The sequence below is a fragment of the Chlamydotis macqueenii genome, chromosome 10 (genome assembly GCF_036417535.1).
Source record: "Chlamydotis macqueenii isolate bChlMac1 chromosome 10, bChlMac1.mat, whole genome shotgun sequence".
Lineage (NCBI taxonomy): Eukaryota > Metazoa > Chordata > Aves > Otidiformes > Otididae > Chlamydotis > Chlamydotis macqueenii.
The window spans coordinates 15,342,353-15,366,111 of NC_141565.1; the positions used below are offsets into that span (position 1 = coordinate 15,342,353).

At 47.7% G+C, this 23,759-nt stretch overlaps 1 protein-coding gene across 10 annotated transcripts in view; it reads right to left on the reverse strand.

Moving 5' to 3' along the window:
* CADPS (calcium dependent secretion activator) overlaps positions 1-23,759 on the reverse strand; it is a 212,558-nt gene that overhangs the window by 169,479 nt on the left and 19,320 nt on the right. For all 10 annotated transcript variants that reach the window (XM_086755865.1, XM_086755861.1, XM_086755864.1 and 7 more), the window contains exon 2: positions 2,207-2,320. In XM_086755865.1, the coding sequence (XP_086611991.1) occupies positions 2,207-2,320 (114 nt within the window). The remainder of the gene's footprint in view (positions 1-2,206; positions 2,321-23,759) is intronic.

Consider the following 23,759-nt stretch of genomic DNA (forward strand, 5'->3'; position numbering starts at 1 on the left):
ATGCAGCAGGCTGGGAAGAAGCTGTGCCAGCACCAGGGTGTATCTGTCAGCTCTCAATAATTAAAGAGCTTGAGGATGACCTAAGGACATGCTAGGTTTTTTTTTTTTTTTTTTAAATACCACTCAGCAACATGGCACTCCATGTTCCCAGATGCTCGATGGCACAGGCATCTGTCAGAAGCAGTAGTGGGTTTTGCTCCAGGATCAGCCCAGCAATGCTGCTGAGGAAGAGGTGGGCTGTTTCCTCCCAACATCACTGTACTGGGGAACGCTCCATGTAGATGAGACAGGCAAGATGCCACCAGCAGCCTCCTCATTCCATGCTGAAACGATACCAGCATATGTTTTGTTTCCTTGCAGAGGTAAAATATGAGTGATAACACTCTGGGTGTGCACAGATGCTTTTAGGTAATAGGTGAGAGCTATCAAAATCCAAGCTGCTGGCACAGCCGAGGAAGTCCCCAGCACACTGACTGCTGGAAGCCATGGGAGGTCACGGCGAACGGCCCTGCTGCAGCATCCTTGGCTCCCACATCCCCTCTCTAATCATCTGCTCCAGGAGCCTTTGGCCTGAGCCTGCGTGACAGCGCTAATGACTTCCCACACCCGCCAGCGGCTGTTGTCATCCGTGGTCCTCATCCCCATCAGAGGGGTGATGGCACTGCGAGCAGAGGGACCTGACTCCCCGCTCCCCCTCAGCCCCGATTTCTCCTCTGCAAGCAGCAGCCAGCAAAGGAAAGGAGGGCTGCACCTGGCAGAGAGGAGGCAGGCATGGGGCAGCACCAGTCAGACACAAAGCAGCAGAAAAAGACTGTGAAACAGGAAGATTAAAAAAAAAATAAATAAAAAAAAAGGATAAAAGAGGCGTTTTGTCCTGCAGAGCGAGCTGCTTTCTTTAGAAAACACCAGGTGAATTGCCTGGCTGTGTGACTGCCCAAGTAGGACTGCCAGGAGTCAAGAATTGCTCGAGTAAAATCCTAGTGTGGGTGCACACACTGGAGTTGGTCAGGACAAGCTTTCAGCCAGACCCACCAGCGAAACAGGGATGGATTTTGCCTGTTTTTAAGCAGTTTCCCCTTCCTGCTTAATAGTCTTATCTAAACAGATCACGCTGCTCTTACATCCTAAAAGGCAGCTCACGCCATCTTGAAAACTTTCTCTGAGAGCATCTGTTCGGTGAAGCTGTGATAAACTGATGATCCCTTGGCAACTACTTTTCTGATAAGAGATGTAAATTACTCTCAGCTTCCTTCCTGTACAGAGAATGATGGAGCAGTAACTACTAGGCCGGTTTAATAGAGCAAATCCAGAGATAATTTGTGCTTTCCTTACACAGAAGCAGCTGCTGCCATTTTTTAGAGAGTTAAAATTCTCTTCAGTTCTAGTATCTGATTTTGGACCCCTCTTAGATTCCACTTCCAGAAAAATATTTTATGTAGGCAATTCAAAATCCTCACCTTTTATGACAGAATAGCTCTAGGGAGAAAGAGAAATGGTTTGCAGAAAGGCTGGCAAAAAAATAAGCAACACTTCTCATAGAAATCACAAGCACTGATTTACTTCAAAAACAGAAGCTCTTTCCTTCCGAGAAAAGATATGAAAGGCAGCATAAAGGGCTGCATACAAAGAGGAGCAAAACACCAGACATGCATAATTATTCTTTTGCACAATTATGAAAGATGCTTCATGTTCTTTGGTACCATCTAGTTTTGTACATCCTCCTTCCTCCTCCTTTGCTTTACAGCACTTGTCACACCAAAGAGAAAAGACAAGACTCTTGCTGAAAATCCCAAAGTCAATTAGACACAACGCAAAAGCTTCAGCGAGAACTGGATGTGCTGCCCAGTCTTCTCTTGGGAGCACATGGCATTTATTTTATCTTGTGCTATCTTTCTTGTTTTAGAGTACATTGTTTTAAAGTATTAGGAGGATATTTTTCAGCTTAAAGGAAGGACAATCCTCCTCATAACCAAGCTACAGGATACACCATGGTGTAGGAGTTGCCATGGTTGTCGTAAGTTTGCATGTTCAAACCCCTCACGAACCTTGTGATGTATCAGACATCAAATGAGAGAAGCCTTGCACTCGCCTTTGTTTTGGGCTTTGTTAACAAAGGACAAGAAATCCATTAGATCAGGATTCGACTCCACCTGTGAATTGGGGTGAGAAAATGGATTCATATGAACACTGTATTGTCTCTCCTTACCTCATAGTAGCTCTGAACAGCGTTTATAAAAGCTTCATCTGCCACAATCTGGGTTTCTCCATTGAGAAAAGCCTGGAAACGATCTTTGATTGTCTGGAGCTGCTGCTTACTTATCTGCAAAACATGCAAAAGAAGAAAATTAGTCAAGAAAGGTTTACATATGAGGAAAAAACCCCACTAATTCTTCTGCAGTATCTCACTGGGGTACTTATGATGTGCACTTCTGCTCTCCTTTGGGGACAGCAGCAACAGGAATCAGTCACGTGATACTCTACACATACCTGCACTCTTCATCCTAGCAAGTTCATTTAAGAATCACGAGCCCCTAAAATCATCCTGAACATCATTTCTAAACAACTCTGCTGCCACAAAACCCAAGACTTTTACCGCTCCATGTATACCTAAGTCAAAGGCAAGCTGCTGCGGGCATGCTTGGAAGACACTGCTTCACTGCAATCTCTTCCCCATTTAGCCTCTCCTGCCCTCCAGAAGATGAGGTTTCACCACAAACGGGAAGCCTTGCAAGCTGGCTGTTGAAGACAGCACTCATGAGCACGCTGGGGCCTCGGTCTTTCCTTGGTTTGTGGGTTTTTGATTTGTTTTTTTTTTTTTTTTTCCCCTTGCTCATTTCTTTTGGCTTGTCACATATAAAACACTAGTGAGGAGTAGTGGTGGCAGAATTTAATGCCAAAGAAATCACAGAAGGGCAAACCTGTTCTCCTTATCCTAGCAAGCGCTTTCTCCTCTGCTCTTTGCTGCTCCAAACAGTTTCTGTCCAGCATACAACTGGTATAACTTGCAAGACAGTTCTAATTTTGGCACAATGACATAAACAGAAAGTTTACAAGGGTTTATCCCAGCCTTGTAAGATAACACGCTGTTATTTTGCCAATTTATCTGTCAGTTTAAAAACAGATATAGCTAAAAAACTTCACCTCTTCAGCTTGTAGTGCAGCAAAGTCACAGCAGGCACATAAGTCATGTACCTACAGTGCCAGCATAACATCTTGAGATGCAGATAGCACTCGGGCTGAGGGCTGCAGGGATTTAAATGCAGCGGTGCCACCTGGTTTACCACTGGGCTACTTCAGGTTTGAGAATAAGAGTTAATTTAGACAAAAGAGAAGGAAGCAAACAAGATGCATGTATGACAACTTCAAACTTAGAGGGAAAAGAGAGCAGGAAGAATTAGGACAACTATTTACTAATGACCAAGAGGTTTAGAGAAGAGTGCTTTTTTCCCACTTGTATGCCAGCAGAAGAAACTAGCCCATTAGAATGGAAGAGAAAAATAAAATTAATGGCTCTAAGTGTCTAAATGGCTTTGAATAAAGTACCAAAACCTACAGAGGTCCAAACAACTAGAGCATAATGAAGCCTGGTAAACACAGCTAGTGATAAAAAGCAGGAGAGGGACCACTTGGAAAATGCAACGATAAATATCACTGGATCTAGATGATGGGCCATGCAGGGTGTTTAGGGGCTGTGGTAACAAACATCATGAATATTGGTAATTAATTCTGCAACACCATGCTAAGGAGGGTTAGGGAGCAATGGCCATTTGATGTGATAATCTGGGATTAGTTTATCCTGGTGCTTACAGAGACGTGTTCATCAAAGTGACATAAAGCAAGACTCAGTATGCTCTGCTTCAGAAATCATGGAACAGCCTTTGTCGTGCCTGCGGGTGCTGGAAAGACGGGTCATTCCCACCCCCAAAACAGCAGCCCACACTTCATAGGGTCTGCCACATGCAACAAGCCTCAGCATCACAGGGCTGGAGCAAGGACCATCCCTCCAACCTGACCCACCTCAGCCTTGGTCACCATCTACAATGAGCTCTGTGGAAAAGCACTGACAAAAGCTCCTGGCTTTAAGATCTCAGGATCTAATTTTGGGCTCTAAGAGTCCATCTGCCAAGTCAGGTACCTAAAACTCTTTGTGGTGTTTGCCAGTAGCACCCTACATATCACAAGGCCTTGGGCAACACCCACAGCATCAGACGTAAAGCAGGCTCCAAGGGTATCTGAGCTGATGGAAGCTCCAGACAGAACTGAAAAGAAAACTGGGTCAGCAATAAGAGGAGTCAGAGACAATGTAGTGCTCGAGTGGGAGACACCTGTGGGAAGGTGCTGGCTCTATTTTTATTATGCTTTTAATTATCTGGAAGAATGGAAAAGCAACATGTTAATGAAATGTATTAACAATTTAGTATTAGCAACCATTGCAAATGTCAGGCAGAAACAACAGGGTGACAGAGGCCATAAGAAACCAAGAAAAGAAACAGGAAAACTACAGGTAAAATCAAAATCAGAGTGTCGAGGCACAAGGGAAGACACACTAAGAGCACAGATACTCTGAGCCAAGCAGCTTTTCATCTGGGATTTTAACAATGTGCATGGCATATTTTTTTTTTTCCAGGTTATTTCTTAGGACAACCTCCAGAAGTCCTTGCTTGTTCAATTCCTGTAATGCTATCTAGCAGCAATATTTTATGTTCCTTCCTCAATATTGAACGGGCCACCTTCAAAACAAATGACGATCCTTGAAACTCCCAACACGCAGCTGGCACATGAGCTCCTGGGGGCTGGAGAAATGAATCATCCGGTTTGTCTCTACCAGAGTGTTAGTTGCCTCTTCCTCACCCCCAAGCTCTATGCAAGTATTTTCCCCATCCAGGGAAAAGGAAATTCCTTCTGATCGCACCAGGCAGCAACACGGCCCAGTCCCCGGCTAACAGGACCCTCCCTCTTTCATCCCCGCCAGACCGTGAAACAGCACTGGCGTATCGACCTGTGTCTGTGCCACTGCTATGGACGTTATCAAGAAAGCAGTCAATCTGAGCCAAAATTAAACTGCTTTCATATTAAATTTAGCTTCTGCAGCACAGCAGCAGACGCCTGGTGCAGAAAGTCAGCACCAGCAAGGGAGCGGAGCAGACCAGGCCTGCAGGTCAATGAAATCTGCCCAGCACGCTCTACCTCCCATTTTACGCCCCTTCCCCTCCCCGTCAGGCACCAAGGGCATCGCTGTGGAACCCCAGAAGCGACTCTCGGGCAGCAGAGAGGCTGAGCAGCCTCAGCACCACACTCCAGAGCCTTTAACCAGGGTCAAGCCATGCCACCAGCCCATCCCCAGGCTTAAAAGAGCAGATGCCCTGGAACACCCACCTGGCAGCTTAAGTGCTTTAAAGACAGGGCTGTTACTTTATCTCTCCCTATAAGAGGCACCAGTGATCAGCTAGAAATCCATACAAAGCAAGCCAACAGCTTCTGCTGATCCAGTAAGGCCACTAAGGGGCAAACACAAACCACTTCTCACTGTTACCTTTCACAGTGTGCTCACAAATAGCAGTAAATAAGAGAATGACTTCCCCTTTGAAGCACGTCAGTGCAATATCACAGCTTTTGCAGCAGCTATGGCAGAAGGTGAAACCCTGTGGCGTTGCGAGCCCGGCGGGTGTGATGCTGGTGGGTATGCCTGATGCAAATCCAAACCCAGGTGCCATCACACAGGAGAGATGCAGAGAGCTGGGAGTAAGCAGGAGCTCTGCGGTGAGTGGAAGAGGTTTATTCTATTTACCTCCCCTTGCCTTTCCAACTCTCGCTGCTTTTCCCCACAACTGCTTTCAGTGTGTGACAGTTGTTAAAGAAATAACAGTCATTTCTGCATTTCACAGAGACTGCAGAACACCCCACTTGCATACGGTGACTCTGGACCCAACAAACTCTCCCAAGTTAATACTGTGGCGTGTTTACGCAGCAAAGAGTTTCACAGCCTTTAACTCTCTAAAGTACATGAATATCTAAGTTGCCAGATATACACATGCATACAAAAAATTTAATTAATTGAGGCAGGGATGATGAACTCCTGGCACAGGTATCAGGCAGGGCACCCATGGAGCTTTAGGCTGGCATCCCTAGTGGAATGTATGGCTTTGGCAGAGGTCTTCTCCATAATGGACTAATTTATGGGGAAGAGCTCATCTGTGACTAGATCTGGGCATCCAAATGCTTCTTACTTTCTCGGTCCAACTTTTTTTTTTTTTTTTAAGAGAAACTGCATGCCCAGCACAATCTGGTGACCTCAGAGATGGGATGGAACAATCTCTGGCCTGTGCTGTGCCCCCACCATAGTCACAGGTAAATCACAGAGGCAATTCCTTGAATTTGCCTGATGCAGATTGCAGCAAACGGCACACCAGCCTCCTCAGGACAAACACTCACTGGCAGCTTTCTTGCTACGTGTTATTTTCGCACATATCCCATCTGACTCAGAGCCAAACACAAACCCGAACGCATGGAGCCATGGCACCTTCTCCAGAGTTGTCCCAGCCAGCGAACAGCTGGCACCATCTCTGCACATCGTCTCCAGCCTCCTTCGCCTACACCAGGGAAGCACAAGCATTGCAAAGAGGAGCTGTTTGCCACACAAAAGTTTTCTGGAAAAAGTTATACATGGCAGAGTGCCTCACTAATCCAGCCTCTCTCCAAAATGCTTTGCTGTGTCCGAGCACACAGGAATAAGTACGGTCGCACAGCTCAATGCCTAGGGTCTATGTTACACAGTAATACCACGTTAGCTGGATTTGGGTTTTGTACCCCATGCTGTACCGCGGATGAGCTCAAAGCAGAGTCTCAGATTTACATTCTTTGAACTTTGAAAAACTGGAACAACTTCTGCAGATTTTCACTCTTTTAAAGTGAACTTTCAAATCTGCATGTGTGAAGAAAACAAGATGACTTGCACTCACGGGACGGTTGTCTTTCCAAGCTTTCTATGATGCACACCAACAGTATGAAATGTCCAAGAGCCACAGATGACATGCCTTGAAAGCTAGCAGAAAGGAGAGTTTCACAAGAATTTATAAGCTTGTGTAATGGTGCAGTGAGGGTGGTCCAGCACTGAGACAGGGGCCCAGAGAAACAGTGACTTCCCCAGCCTTGCAAATTTTCACAACCTGATTGCATGAACGCGATCTCGTTTGGGAGGGAGACCTGCTTTGAGCAGGGGAATTAGGCCAGAGATCTCCAGAAGCCCCTTGTAACCTACATTACGCTACAGTAGTACCACACCCAACAGAAGATTTGCAAGGAGAGGCCATCCTAGATAGTAGATTGCCAGATGTTTTAAGGCTAACTGCTCATTTGTCAGTGGCAGGCTACAGAATAACCCACCCACAGCTGGGTGTGTACTCAAACCAGCTAGTAAAGCCACATCCATCAACATGACAGCTGCTGGAATAGCAGTCAGATTTTACCTCTGTAGAAGGAGGTTTCCAAGTGAAAGGCATCCCTGTGGTGGAGAGGTGACTCCCTTACTGCCACGCTTGAACACCTCTGGTCGAGGACCGGGTGTTTCAGTGCGCTGATGTCTCACGGTGCCCTTGCACCCGGCACATCCCACTGGAAGGTTCTGCCCTGCAGCTGGTGAGGATGCACCGCGGCGCTGCACGCCGGTCCCTGATGGCTCAGCCCATCAGTATCACCCGTGTCTCGCAGGAATCGGTTCAGCTGGGGACTGCAGGTAATTCCCAGGGGAAGCACCTCTGTCTTTTGTCTACAGAGACCAGCTTGCAGCACACCACAGAGCCACACAGAGCTCTTCCTCCGTAGGGCATCTGCTGTTCAGGTACCATCACAAGGAGGAATATTTAACTGCTCACTGTGCTGCTGTTCTGGGTTTGGTTTTGTAACATCTAATAAATATTTTATTACCCCTTAGCACCAGGTGATTTAGGAAAAAGCTAAACCAACCAAACAAGCACCTGTCATCATCGCTGCTTCCACAATCAGAAAACCAGTCACAGCACGAACGATGCGGAAGGGAGGGAAGGGGCCAGAGCAGCCGAGCACTGGCCTCAGGGGAGAGGCCAGAGGCCTCAGCAATGGGCATGAGACAAGAAAACCAAATTTGTCAGGTTACTTTACGCTGGGAAAATGCATCAGGTTCTCCCTGCACTGATGCTGCTTTCCCCCCGACGGGAGAGAGGACCACCCGGGGGGGGGGTGACTCACATCCCCAGCACTTGGGGTTTTAATTGCAAGCTGCCCTGGGCTGACGCGGCTGCTCTGCAAACGGCTGAATGGCCCTGCCTTTTCGCTGTTAATGTCAGCAACCAGTATTAACTGCCAGTCTCAGGGAACTTCTCCCAGCTGCCTAACAGTGTATTTTCTGGTTGTTTCAGAGAAGTTTAAATTTGTTACCAGAGAGGGCTCTTTGTGCTTTGGTTTCTGACAGCCACAATACATCTTTCCGGGGATACGGAGCCGGCACGTCCTTTTCCCCTCACAGTCTGACCATATGTGGGTTGCTGTGCACACACCCACTGACCTGCTGCTGTCTACACAATTCCCTCTTCGTGGGTGCTTGATTTGTTGCCTCCCCGCTCTCTCCATGATTTACAGGCCCTGGTGCACCCACACTGCCCGCCTCCTCTCCAGCCACGCTCATCCTTTGTGGATGGCAAACAAGAAAAGCACTGGTCATGTCCCCGGCCACAAACCCTGGTGCCACCTTCTCCTCTCTCAGAAGAGGTGCCCCGTTGATTTGCTGCAGAGAAAACGACTGGGCCATCACCATACCTGGGTTTACACGCACGGAGCAGTGACGGGCACACACAACCCCTTCTGCCTGCAGCAGCTCATGCCCTGCCCGCTCAGCCCCACTGCGATGGTGGGGATGGGCCAGGGCGATGGGGACCCTCCAAGGAGCAACACTCCTATGTATGCACCTTCCCCATGCTCAGAAATCAGGTAGGGTTTGGGCACAAGCAATGCTAACAGCCCCTGGGCCCTTACACACCAATCCAGCACTGATTTGCAGCTCAGACACTGAAACAACCCCTCACTCAAGCAGCCCAACAATACAAGAATAATATTTCCTGACCTAACGGTAAATCCCTCCTCCAGTAACACAACTGAAGGGGTGGGAAAACCCACCCGAGCTGCCTGCAGAGGAAGGAAGCCCCCTCCCCTGCTCAGCCACAGAGCTACCACCCAGCCAGGGCCCTGCCAGGACCTCCTGGTACCTCCGCTATTACGGGCAAACTCCAGCAGCTTTGCAGCACGAGCAGCGAGTGCTGAGTGATTTTGGCACTTGCTGGAACATTTCTTCTCTGAAGAGGCTTGAGTATTTCTGGATAAGTAATGGGAAGTAAAAGCATCAATCCCTTTGGTTAGGCCAGCGGCAGGCACAGAGCCTCTAGATCAAGCACAGCAGATCTCTCCTCTCCACTGCCACAGACTCCATCCAGTAGCAGCTTTATCAGAAGAGACAAAGCACAGGCTCCGAGTCGCTCTCTTCAAAACACGTGGATGCTCTTTTTTGTCCTCTCAAACCCCGAGTGCATTTCTTTTCTCTGACTCACTAGGCACACTTCTTTGACATACATGAAAAGACCTAAAACGTTATTATGGCTGCTCCTATTTTCTGAAACACAGTGATGCACAATGCTAAAAGAGGAAAGCAAAGCAAAGCGAGGACTTGGGACTGGGCCTTTGCCATGACGACCTGCTCCCTGGTGCTTTCCAAGCTATACCTTCCTTCTGCAATCTGCCACCACAGGACAAGTCTGGACGGTATCAAAAGATACGTTGCCACTGACTGCTCCACTTGCCACCTCTGTTTGGACCAGCTGTGTCCATCCAACGCTCACATGCCAACCCTGCATCTCCCCTCTGCAAAGGCTCCCCTTTTCCATTAAGATCAACCACCCTTATCGGAAAAAGCAGCTCTGACACCTTTAGGAACTTCTGCTCCTGTCTGCAAGTCTCCTTCTCCTGCCGCCTCCCTCTCCTCCCGGCTGGTCCCTCTGCAGCTGGTGTGCTGGTGAATAACCCCAAGATGGAGCCACCTGACAAGAGCACAGAAAACTTGGAACTTCTCCCAGCTTTGATCTTATTTTACCTAAGCAAGCCATTAGCAGAGTGAGTTTGCAATGTATCCAGGAGATTCAGCTAGCCCTGCTGGGTATTTTTCTGTGTATGATCAAACAGACATGTGCCTTTATTTTTTTACTGATTAATAAAAATACAACTGATCTCAGAAGAATGGAGAAGTCAGCACAAAATACAGGCAAGAAATAGCAGTTATTAAATACCAGGCCAGTGACTGAGCATGGGCTGAGGGGTGATTGCTGCTCTAAGAAACCCTCCTGGTGACTTCTGCTGTGACAGCAGCCTGGTGAGCTCTGCTGGGTCAAACCCACCATCGTGATCTGGCAGCTTTCACTAGAAAGCCCAGCATCAACCTGCCTGTGGCAAAAGCGTAGCTGTTCTGTTAATAAAATAATAAAAAAAACAAACCCATAAAAATACTAGCAGAAATACAGCTAGCAAAGAAAACCAGGAGGTAAATAGAATGGAGGTTGTGTAGGATGCAGAGCGACATGCAAAGCCCCTAACACTGGGTGCTCCAAAAACAGGAGACAAATCCCTTTATTTCCCTGAGGTCTCCTCCAGGCTGGACTCCGTACTTGGCTCTCCTCCTCCTCTCTCTGGCCCAAACACTCTCTTTGCTCCCTCTCCCAGTCTCGAGGTCCGCTAACACAACCACTTACAAAGACTCCCCTGGAAAATCCTGCTAGCAAGGGCCATGGTCAGAGGTACAGGTCAAGTCACGTTTGCTCTGACGGGTGTAGGAGCACTCTGCAATGCAATAGAATGGCTTGGCCTGTCCTTTTACTCCAACAGTGCAGTCCATGTGGCAGGTACAGTCCATTACTGCTCTGACACCTTCAAGGAAACTTAGCCCAGGAAAAAGGATCAAGGGAAGATCATCCTTCTCCTCTTGAGCCTTACAGGCAGCTTTGGAAAGTAACATTTTCATTCCTCCTCTTTTTCTTTTGGATGGAAAACACCACACGGTCTCAGTCACCTATTGCTCAGTGGCTCCAAAGCCCTAAGCCTCCTGCTCTGTCACTGAGACAGGCATGTAAAACCTCTCACTTCAATCATCTGCAATAGATAGCTAATACTGTATTCATTTAATTATATATTGAAAGAATCACCTGCAAGCACTACAAAGGTACATTCACAAATGATGCCCCAGTGCCCAAAGGAAAGAATTGTATAAAAGTGACTGGTTTTACTCAGCTGATCAATGTGGCCAGAGCCCATTTGACCAGGAACACCCCATCTGCCCTTCCTGAGTAGTAATTAACAGTGCACAACCTCTTTCCCCCCACCCTGCTCAGTGTTATTTGGACAACACAGTACTCTGGAGATCAGTAACCTGTATTGCTGCCAATAGTACCTGAGCATCTCTGTTCTTGGACCGCTTTAGAGACTAGACAAGGCTTGGCATACCCCACGTTTGGGCTGAAGACAGCCAGGACATCCCAGGCACAACCTAACCACAGCTAAATATCCATAAGCTAAATGAAGTTGGTCCATGCTGGTGGGTCCTCCATAGAGGAGGGCAGCGTCCTAGGATCTAGGCAAGTCCTTGCTCTCCAACAGCCCAGTTTTCTACTTCTTTTGTGCCTCATCTCCCATTTCTGAAACATGAATAACAGCACTTCACTTCTCTCCAGAAGTGACTGCATGCATGAAAAGACTGGTGGTCGGCTATCCAAGAAGAAAAGCAAGCTACTTTTAGAGAGATGCTTTTAAATTACTATTTGAACTATTTTCATCTCTATGTTCCCACTCCAGGCAGACCTCACATACCGCAGAAGCTAATCGTCCTTCCTGGTTAATGTGCACGGCAGCTCACGCTGACTTGAAAATATTAAACAACCAGAGCTAAAGACCTCCTACTGACACTTCAGATCTCCAAACAAAAAAATCCCATCTTGTATCTTCTTAAAAATAATAATAAAAGTACATCCACCATCACTGGAGTTATTTTTGTACCATTTTCATTATGAAAGTCTGACTCTCCTCCATATCACAAGCTATTTTAAAAACAGTTCTTACTGAGCAGAAGCAATGAATAGAGATTCAAGGACACCTGGGGTGTCCCAGCCTCTGTCAAAGGGCCATTTTCAGCCTGGCAAAGTTAGCAAGGGAGGGAATATCTTTGATGGGACTGAACAAGATAGCAAGAAATGGAGAGAAGCTTCCAGGCAGACAAGGCTGAAGCTGTGAGCTCTGCCGTGGGCATCCTGCACGCACCCATCACCCTCGCTGAGAGCTGAGGAAACTACCAACCACCCACAACAGGGGGCTGCAGTCTAAACCAGTTTGAAATTGGGCTGGTGAGGTAGAAGGGAAAGCACACACAGGTCTGAGCAACATTTCTTTTCCAAAGAATGCACATTTTCAAAGCAGCCCATCAAGAGATCTGACCTGTTCCATGCTGGGGCTTTGGATAAGTACAACTTCTCATGTTTGAAATTTCCCTTATTCTGTGCATGTGCTATGATTTCCAGGAAACAAACAAAAAGAAAGAAAATACTCCAGATTCTAAAGAAAATCTGTTTAAGAGCCAAATATATCTCTGATCCAGTAAAAGATAAGCTGTCTCCTTCAGACAGCATTTGAAAAAGGTTCAATCAATCAGTCAAGCCAGAACAGAACTTGTTTATAGATGGAAAAACAAGAGAGAAAGGTGTGAAACTCTAGTGCACCTCCTCCTCACATTTCCTGCTAAAGTGAGTAATAGCTGGTTTTACAAGGGCACGTTGTTTGGAGTTGGAAGAAAAAGTTTGGTAAAAGGTAATTTGTTCTGAGGCAGCAAACTACTGCAGGAAAACAGCATTTCAGCTTCCCATCTCCATTGCCGTGCAGAGACGTGGGAATGAATACACCTTTGCATGGTGGCTGGTATGTCCCCAAAATAGCTGAGGATGAACGTCTGCTCCTTCAAAGACAGCAGGGAACGTTATTTGCAATAACATTGTTTCACTGGGGTGATTTATTGTTGTTTATTTTAGGGAAATGCATGGTTAGAATGATCCATTTTTTTTTCCCCACAGCCCTAGCTTTGGACCTGGTTTATGTCAAGAGGCTGAAAATGAAAGGGACAAATCTTGCAAATTTTGATGCATCAGAGAGATGAGGTGAGAGCCCCATGGGGACATATGCCCAAGGCTATTTTACCTCAAGCAAGTGCTCAGATTTCCAGGCTCGGGGTGCACTCACTCAGCAGGGGAGGCTGGGGGAAGCAGTGGACTTTTCTCAGCTTTGGGCTGTAAATATAAATGAAACGTAGGCAGGGAACTCGCGTTCACTACAGCGCACATGCAGCGTGCGTGCAGGTCCCACGCTGGCATCTGAAAAGAGGACAATTAGCTGTTTGCATTAAATTAGGCGTGGAGTTCAAAAATGGTTTTTAAGATAAGAGAAAGGCCATTTGTTGGCTGATGGGCTCTGGAGTCTGCAGCGATAGGTCTGAGCCTTGCAACACAGGGAGATCTGCCCCGGAACCGGTGGAAGGACAGGGACCTCCAGGGTGAGGGGCCCTTGGCTCCAGGACCTTCCCCACAGCAGAACCCACTGGCAGAGCTCAAGGAGCAATGCCATAACCAATGTGCGCTGAGAACCATGCTGGGGGCATCTGCCAGGGCCAAGAGGGACATCCCAGCCTCTCGAGTGACCATCCCTCTGCCCTTGGTATCTCTAGCTGGCATGCTGGATGCCTTTTGCCTGTCACCTCCTGCCAAGCTTAATTAGAGCTAAATGACACCCCGCACAGCTGATTGCTGTGACCCAGAACCAGCCATCCAGCCCCATGCGGCAGGACCCAACTGCAAAAATATTTCATGCCAACTCCTGTCACAGAGAGCAAACACAGCCAAATCTGGTCCAGTTCAACCCACCTTCCCAGCACCCATCTGCAACCCAACGTGGAGATGGAGACAGTACTGGTAAGCTGCAAGTAAAAAAATCCCATAAGTAGAGCCTTTTTGGGTGCCTTTCAGTGGTCTGTAGTGCCTTTTTTGGCCAAGGGTGAGATACTAGTTGGAAATACTCAGTTTTTCTAACAAACACAGCAAAAAGCAAGCTTGGCACAGCTTGTTATATCAATAAGTTAATATTATACCTTAACTACGTTAACACAACAGTGGTATATGGCCCTACATAAAAATCCTTTCCAAAAACACATGAGAACACATTAAAAATGGTCTCATTTAAAGCTAAGGAAAGCTGCTGTACAGACTCCTGGGCAATGTAATATATTGAAGGCTGTCTCAATAAGAAGAGAGAGTCATTTTTTTTCCTTGGGCTTGAGGCAGGATATTTCTAAGGGCTTTGAGTGATGAGCTCTGGGCATTTCTGCCAGGAGGGTTCCTGCCCCTGCTGTCCCTTTCCCACCGGATAAGCTGTCTCTGCTCCTCACTTGCCACAGGTTGTGTGGACGTGGACGAGAAGAATTGCAAGCTGATGCTGCAAGAGTAGTGACCTGCAGCAGAGGGGGATGTAACAAATGGAGCAAATACCCTCTTCAACACACCCCCAGAATACGTTGTCCAAGCCCAAAATCCAAGTCTCTCATGTCTCTGGGCTGAGAAAGCCCAGGAGGAGAGAGGAGAGGGGGTTGTGCACAGAGGTAGCGGAGCGTAGTCCTAAAGGGCAGGAGGGAAAAACTGCCTGCTAATACATCTGGTAATGAGTTTGTCTGCACATTGAGAGTACAAGTTGAGATCCACACAAGAAAACACACAGCTACTGCAGATTTGAAGCATGTAATTTCAGAGGAGCGTTTGTAGGAGCAGAAAACGTGGGCATACAGAAAGAGGAAAAGACAAAATCAGATTATTCTTCGTAAAAGGCAGCTGTGCTAGAATTTGCCTAGAGCATTCTCTGTCCTGGAGCTTCATTTCTGCCCTGGAAGAGGTCACTAAAATCATAAGGGTCAAAAATCACAAAAAGTGGGAAAATCAGCTCCCAAAATGAGCACAAAGAATCACTACTCTTACTTTCCTCCTCCCAGCAAGTACAAGGAACAGGCTACATCCTGAACGCAGGTCTGTGCAAGTGGCAGATCCCAGAGCGCGGTGGCAGCTGGACTGCAGGACCCCGCGTGCTCCGATCCCACCAAACAGATCCCATGCTGCACCCTACATGGCACACGCAGTCTTGGCAACTCAGCTCACCTCAGCCTACAAGTGTGGATTGCTTTTTTTTTTTCCTCTTAACTCAAATATTCCTATTAGAAGCCTCAGCCTACGCCAAAGAACTAGAGATAAGTGTTACCTGCAGAAGCTGGAAGGAAAAATACTTATCTTAAATATCACTTAAATAAAAGCTGCAGGACTGAAGATCTAGGAAACCAGTTTTCTACCTGAAAATGCCCCAAAATATTTGAAAGAGTTTGGATTTTGGCTCATGGTGCTAATGGATGGGCAGGCACCGGCATGGCCAGCGATCGCCTCTCCCCAGGCACGCGGCCTGGAGACATATTGCAGAAGTGGCCCACACAGCCGGCTGGGGAGGAGGCGTCCCTGATTGACGGATGTCTCCAAGACAAATGCCTTCACACCCCTCTGGGATAATGGCAGCGAGCTTCCCCAGCAGCTGGGCGAGGGAGGAGGCGTGCGCTGAGAGATGGGGAGGGAGCGGGGAGCTGTTGGGGTGCACAGGTGAAGGCAGGCGCTGCCAAAAACCATCACACCAGCTTTGTTGGCTTGTGTAGCTCCTCTGGGACAGCCTCAAAACCCCACAAAGAAGAGGGGATCAAGCTGAACTGCGGACAAGTAGGTTTTGTCCTGAAAGCCAGGCAAGGCTGGGGCACGCACAAAAGGAAAGCGCCGGTGAAGCACGAGGAACAACCCCGTACCCCTCGGTGCGGTAGCAGTTTCACACTGGCAGGGCTTTTGTCAGTGATGCCAGCATTGTTTCGTCATTCAGCCGCTCCTCGTCTGCAGTTTCCAAACTTCAGAGACTTCAGTTACTTGAGTGGGCAAGTATCCTGCCCACACTGACAGGAGAAGGACAAACCAGTGTGAAACTCTCTTCCACCTCCAACTCTTTCCCAGCCAGGCTTCAGCACTTGGCTTGACCCACGCAGCAGAAAGCTGACAGGTTCCAGCCAAAACCCTGGCTGCGGGCTTGGAAAGCCACAGATTATGCATGCTGTGGCAAACAAAAAGCAGCAACAAATTTGTCACCACAGGAAATCTTAGAAAGAAAAGCCAGGGAAGCCAGCAGTAGAAGTCACGTGGGAAGTTCAGCATCACTGCCCATCGGGAAGCAAAGGGGCAGCTCCAGTGGTGAAGATACTTTTCCCCTCACTGACAAGTCAAACGCTTCATCGGGAGCACGTACCCCCAGCACAGCGCGACTGGACACAGTCGGGCTGATGCGTCTGTCATCTTTGCCACTTCTCTTCTCTCTCCCATGCTATCTCCTAGGGTACACCTAAGCTCCTCTTAAACTTAGGGGGCAAAAATAATTTATTTCTTTTAATCTTCAACATTGTGACCACTTCTTTTCAAAGCATGTACTATTTTGTTGAGCTTTGTGATTAATTCCTTCGACAATTTTCACAGAAATGTGATTTAAGCAAGCAAAACGAATCCCAGTTCATCCAGATACCACGGAGAAGCAAAGGAACTGAAGGTAGCATCAGAAGAAAACAACATAGAAAGATAGATGTCTTTGCCACATTGCAGGCTAACAGTAAACAGACATACGCAGTAAGAGCACGATAGAACAAAGACACTTATCTTGAGCAACCTGCAATCTGGCCAGCATGAGTCAGGGAAAGGCACCCACCATCCCGCTTGGAAGACCAAGGAGACTTCTGAATGGGTTTGGTAGCTGAGCTCTCTGCTAAGCCTCTGCACAAATCCCTCTGCCTACGGGCTGACATTTGGGTGGGCGACACAGGCAGCCTTCCCTGCTCAGGGGCTGCTGCTGGAGAGAGACTGACATTCCCTCTGAAGCACCATGTCAAAGGCTGGAGTTCAAAAGTAGTAAGACTTTTCTTCCCTTTTTCTCGAGGCCCGCAGAACCAGCATTAACTGCCACCACACTCTTCAGCTTTACGGGCTCTTCACAAGAAAGAAAGTAACAGACCGTTAAGCTGGCACAGCATGTACAAAGTGACAGCAAGACCCCTCGCAGTAAAATCTGTGTGTGACGCAGAAGGAATTACCTCCACGATCCCATTCCCTCAAATCCTGCAGCATCACGCTATCAGGCAGCGGAGCACGGCGCAGGGGGTGTTGAGCTGCAGATGCCAGAGCGCGATTTCCATTAGTGTTAATAGGAACTACTGACAGAAGCGGCATCCAAGAAGCCAAAAAGCCTCCAATCTCGATGATCGCCTTTGATAAGTACAGAACTGCATTAAGTCAGTCCCAGCAGCTGTATCACGCAAACGATCGCGGCCGCGAGTATGAGAAAACAGCTAGGACTCCAGTTCAACAGGCTCCAAAGAAGCGCTGGATCCAGCTGGGATGGGGAGATGGGGAGTCAGAGCTGGAGCAGCGCAAACAGCCAGCCAAGTGTCAGCAATGCCATAAGTCAACCCTCGGTCCTGTGTCCATGTGGTGGTCGGTTACAGTCCCTGGGAACAAGCTTGAAGGAACCAGGTGGCCACCACAGCATTTCCTGTGGCTACTGGATGAACAGGTCTTGTCAACAACTGCCAAGGTCCTTGGGATGGGGCACGGGGGCTGCATTTGTACTCCCAGTGGAAACAGAAAACAGTTCACAATAAAAGCATAGGTATGGAAAAACAAGGGCTTGGAATCAGGAGATGATATAACAAGAAACATAAGATGGTCCATGAGAAAACTACAGGTATGGAAGAAGAGGAGCTTAAAATCAGAAGGTGTTTGGGGTTTTTTTTTTGGCTATATCAAGCTTCACTTGCACAGCCCTGCGACAAGCAACCAGAAGGAAGTATTATTGCTTCCTAGCTAAATGCACATAAACATCTTCTTGGGAGCAGCCTGCAAAGTCCTTGCTGTGCAACCCACTCACTCAGGTTTCTGCCTCCTACAGCCACCCCTGTGGTTTTCAGATCCCTTGAAGCTCAGGATCTCCAAAACAGAGATTTTGACTGAAAAAGTTAACAATCCTTGCTCAAACACAGCATCACATCAAGAGCTGTTCCTGCCTCTGTTTAAGAGTGATACTTCAGTGTTATTTTTGCCTTGTAAATTCATTATACCAAGGGAAAGACAGTTGCTCTTATTTTCATTTTTTGTTTTTTTTTTTTTACCAGATAGCAATTATACAACCATTGAACCTTTACAGAAACAAATCCCACTTTAAAAACACTACTTTACATCCCCCATTATGGTCTAGCAGTTCAGACAGAAGGAAAAGTCGATCATCACAACCATCACTTCAAGTCATTGAGGCTTTTGGATATGCAAAAGCCTACAGAAAATTAATCCCCAAGATATAAATATAGCTTTTTATTCTTTAGAGACAAAGCCAGATACAAACCACAGTCCTTTGAGAGTGGATAAACTAGATGTCAAGGTTATTTTCTTCAAAACAGTTTAATAAGCAGGTGCTGAGCCTGTGCTGGAGCCATTTATCGAGCATGCCACAGGAGGCGAGTCGCTGGCACATCCTCGGCCCTTGCAATTTGCAACAAAACCATCAGGTCTCATGGCAGATCCCCTGCCAGTTTGAAGTGTCTCCCCACCACCTCCACCGCTTGTTTCTCATCGGCTCTCCGCGGACAGCAACAGATCATTTCATGCTGTTACTTACACCACAGAAATTTAGACTTGAGGAAAAATAGGCATAACAACATTACATCATTTAAGCAACCAACTTAGCTGACTACATCAAAATCTGCCTGAACTGCTGGCAAGGGCAACAGACCCTTAATTAAACTAACTAGCCCTGAGCCAGAGAAATACTTTTTTCCTGCTGATTCATTTGATGGGAGGTGAAGGTGCTGAGATCACCTTCACAACCCAAAGCACTGCCGAGTGCTCCCCAACAGCTCGCTCGCTCTGGTGGCAAATGCCTCTGCCACTGTGCTTCCCAGGGACCTGCCTTGTCCAGTTCCCACCCAGTTCAGCTCCGTGGATTATTTTTCCTGCCGATAACAGGACTCATGGCCTCCCTGTACCACTTTGTGCAGAACAGAAGTAAAGAAAAATCCCACCAGCCCGTGTCCCAAGGTACTCGTATCTCAACTAATTTTGCGTGATAATCCACGAGAGCCAGGAGCAGTCCCCTTCACAGGGCTGTGTCAAGGACACACATCTGCATCCCTTGGGCACAGACTGATGAGCTGCGAGGGGAGCCCAAGCTCGCGCCGATGGGGTCTAGACAAGCTGGGTGCAGGGGAGGGAGAGGGCACCCCTCCCGCCGTACCTGCGCTTGCCCACATCAGGTTTGCCAAGCGCCTCAGAAAATCCAGACTCTTCCTGGGAGCAGACTGCTGCAGGGAAGAGACAGCTCTGTGCCACCCAGTCATGTGGCACTGTCCAAGCCCACACAACGCGTTGTCTTTTACGACACACTGAAGTGCGCTGCATTTTTAAATGCTTTTTTTTTTTTCCTTTTCTTCTCTGAAGGAACTTATTAGAGTGGAAAAGGATCTCTATGACTCTCACATGTATGACTCCTGTACTTCAGAGATTTTTAATTTGTGTTATGCAATTACCGTGCACACACTGTACTTGGAATTATATGGCACATAACCTAATCAAACAACACTGACAATGCCAGGTAGTTAAATCATGCTGTGACAAGCGAGGAAAACAATTTTGGGTAGGCATGGCAAAGTCTCCCTTGCACCTCCTTCCCCTGGAGCAGCGAAGGGGTGCCCTGGCTGGCACTGACCAGTGGGGAGCCCCGAGAAGGGGAACAGGAGCACAGTGAGGAACGTGAGCCTGGGGAAGGGCTGTGGGAACAAGAGTCCTCAAAGTATGGAAAAATCTGCTGCAAAGAAGTCCATGACAAGAGGTTAAAGGTAAAAGTAAAGCCAGGCTTGATACCAGGGAAAGAGCCCTCTCCTAGTTAGGATGCAGACGGACAGGAGGAGGGGGCGCAGGAGCCCACGTCCCCGCATCCCCAGTGGGACTGGCCGGACAAACATCACCAGGAACAACCCGGGCACACTCAGTCCTGCTTCAAAGGAGGAGGGCGATCAGATGGCCTAAGGTCCTTCCAGCCTTATTTTCACAGGATTTCTACCCTTGACTCCAGCTGCCCCGCCACACCTCTCATGAGGCACCCCGCAGCCCGACGCTGTTCCGCAGCAGCCCCCGCGAGAGGCACGGGCTATATTTATTCTGGTACATTGCAGTGGGAAGCTTTAATCTGTGTAATCGCCTCAGAGAAGATTTCATTCAGTGAGGGGAAAGCAATTACGATTTCATTTGCAACTGGTTGCCTTCCCAGGGTCTTCATCTATCAAAGCTGGAGGGTCCTGTCAGCCCCTGCACCTGCCTGGATTGGTTTTTGGGAGATAGGTTCATGCCTCTGACAAATGCATCTGCAGATACTCAAGGTTTTCAGCCTCTGTTCGAAGCCATTTTTCTCCTCCCAGCTGCTACTGCTTTTATCTGACAGCATACACCCTGCATGAAGAAAACAACTGGATATAATCCTAGATTAAAGGGATTGTAACGCAGCATTAAATACAAGCCATATCCTTGATAAGGCCTGCTGTCGTCATTCACCCAGCGCAGATCTCGGACGTTTGGGAGGTGGGCAGATGGTGGCGTTTCTGATATTCCCTGCAGTTCCTGATTTTCCTGGACAGGCATGTATGTCTCCCCACACAGGTGGGAGGTAAAAGAAAAAAAAAAAAAAGAAAAAACACCCCAATCTTTAGTGTTTCCATATGATGCTGCACTAAAATGTCACTGGGATTTCACTCTGAAAACTAGCAACTAAAATCCTGACGGCTGCAAACTCTCAGCAAGACCCTGAATGTGCCAGCACCATCACAGCTGCTGCAGCTCGGTGCTAGGAGGGTCCAGAGTCCCACAATGACCATGCCAGGAACTGCAGGAAGGTGACTGGGGCTTAAAACAGAGAGCAAAAAGACCTGAGGAAAGGATATTCATTGTCTACTTCAGCAAGGACCACAATAGCCGAGCACTGCAAAAGCCCACCAGGAAATCTTTATGACTTTATCTTACCTCAGGAAAGCCACAATATACTTATACGCACAGCTGTGTATTATGGAAAAAAAAAAAAAAAAAAAAGGCACTTTAATCTTCTGCTCTTTCCAGCCTGGCAGTCAATGCAGCTTGATTCGATAAAGAGACTTGAGAGCTGTAAAAACTACATATTAAAGGAGAAAATTTCCTACTGTCTTTCTCTTGTAAATTGTGGCAGCCAAAAATCCAACCCTAAAATAAAGACATGCCTGAAGGTAGCAATTTTATAATCAGCAATATAATGATTTATATCACTGCTGTCATCTTTGTTGGGGAAAAGGAAGCCAGGTATTGTGATCATTAGCTTTTTGATACAGATGATCTTTTTAAATGAGGAAAAACACATGCATTTTAATAAGGAACTGGAGGAAACAGTCCCACAATACTAACAGAAGAATCTACAGCTCACGCCAAGATTTGCAAACACAGGAGATTAATATTAAGCCTACGGTATCATTGGTGGCATCCTGAGCCGCTGCACATCCCCACGTCTGCGCGCGGGAGCCTCGCTCGCTTTTGAAGCACGCGACCCCGCACTGTCCCAAAACACATGTCCTGGTGCCACAGGCCCCGAGGAGACATTCCTGTCTCTTTTCCCCAAAAAAGTCTGAGAGGCAAAGCTTGGCCTTGCTGGTGCCTGATCTCTGAGCTCTTGCCTGTGCCTTGGTAGACGCACGCAAAGCTGCAGGTACACGAGCTAGGAGGCTGCTGCTGCTGTCAAAGGATTAAAAATCAACTGAACTTGACCTTTAATGTTAAAATATAAAGCAATGACCTGGCTTCTCATGCTTCTATTCCCTAATGTAACCATAATCAGATTTGTGGCTGAGATCAGAAAACTGTTTGCAGAGACCAATTTACATGCAGCCTTCCACAAGCCTGGACGATGGGACAGCGCAGGCTCCCTCGAGCCCCTGACAGAGCAGGTTTGAAGTTGGGATGCGCTTTAAGGTCACAGAACAGACTTTCTGCAGGTGCCAGCAGCAGCACACCAAGCTCTGCTGAACTTTTGCAGAGGAAAGCAGCAGAAAGGTCACTGAAGGTGCTCAGCTGCGATGGGGAGCCTTTGTATGGGAACTCCAAACCAAACAACAAATCCTCGGTCACAAAAACACCCGGCCCTCAACTGAGATGACGAGGGTAGAGACCAAGTCTAAAAAGCTTATTTCCACCCTACCCACCCTCCATATTTTAATGGGATAAAGGAAAGGTTCAGCCCATACTGGAGTAAGTTTTGTTTATAAATTCCGCATGACATGCGAAAAAAAAAAAAACAAAAAAAAACCTTCTCCAGGGAAAAAGCTGTGTCACCTCCCAGTTCATGGCTTGTATTGACAGTCACCTAATCTCACGCTGCATACAGCACTTTCAGACTCTCCATCAAGATTCCTCAGCCCGACAAGGATGCACCGAGTGTGTCCAGCACTGTGGCACGCCGGTGGGAGTAGCTGGCAGTTATTTGGCACCATTCAACTTGCAGATCAGTATTCCTGCCTCCCAGTTCTCAGTTTCCAAGTGTTTCTGGCCCCACAAACCCTCCACTGCTGCGTGCCCTTCTGTGCTTGCCATTGTAAAGTGTGGATAACAACAGAAGTTGGAGTATCTTCTGAAAGCAAGCCTAATTAAGCATGGTTCTGCTCCATGAAATCCCTGGGAAGGCAGAGGAACACCATCAAACCTCACAGCTGGCCCTCCTGCACAGCCCGTCTCCTTTGCTCAGAGTAACCAGCCGTGAGTAGACGAAGCCTTGATCCAAGTGCCGAGACACACACCTGCAGCCACACCGAGCAATGCGGAGGCACGCGCCAAGCAGGCAGGTGCTACGCTCTGAAGGGCTGAGACACCTCTCACCCTCCTCGCCCCACCAGGGAACGTGACTCTGCCAACAAACCCTCCCCGTCTCCGTTAAAACCACACCGACACCTCAGACACACTCGTTTCTCATTTCTGTGGAAAGCTGTGGGTACGCAAAGCAGTCAGGATCAGACCTGGAGCATCCCGGTGCCAGGGCCTCTCCCTGCTCTCCTGTTTCATCTCTGCATGACAGCTAGCACAGATCTCAGGTGCTCATCCGGGAGCTCATCCTGCTCTGTGCACTACTGCTAACAACAAAAGCTAACAGCAAAACCTCCAGCGAGGCAAAGAGAACCAGAACACAGCCCCAAAACACTAGTCACTGCAAACACACCACCTAACCTGAAGCTGAACAAACATGGGCCACATTTGAATTTACCTTTCTTTAATTATGAATGAATGTGGGTTTATCTGGTGTTTACTCCAGAGCAATAAGAACACATCCAAAGTTATAAATGTCCCTGCAAAGAACCATCACCAGTGGATGTCCACCTTGACCAGCACAGCCAGCACAAGCAAGCGGAGACACAACTGAATGCCAAGGGCTGACATTTTTCATGCATGAGAAGGGGAGTTTTCCTTATGTGACATCCTTACATGCTACTGTGTGCGCTCTCAGGAGACACCCATCTACAACCTACTCTTACTTACTCATTCTTTTGC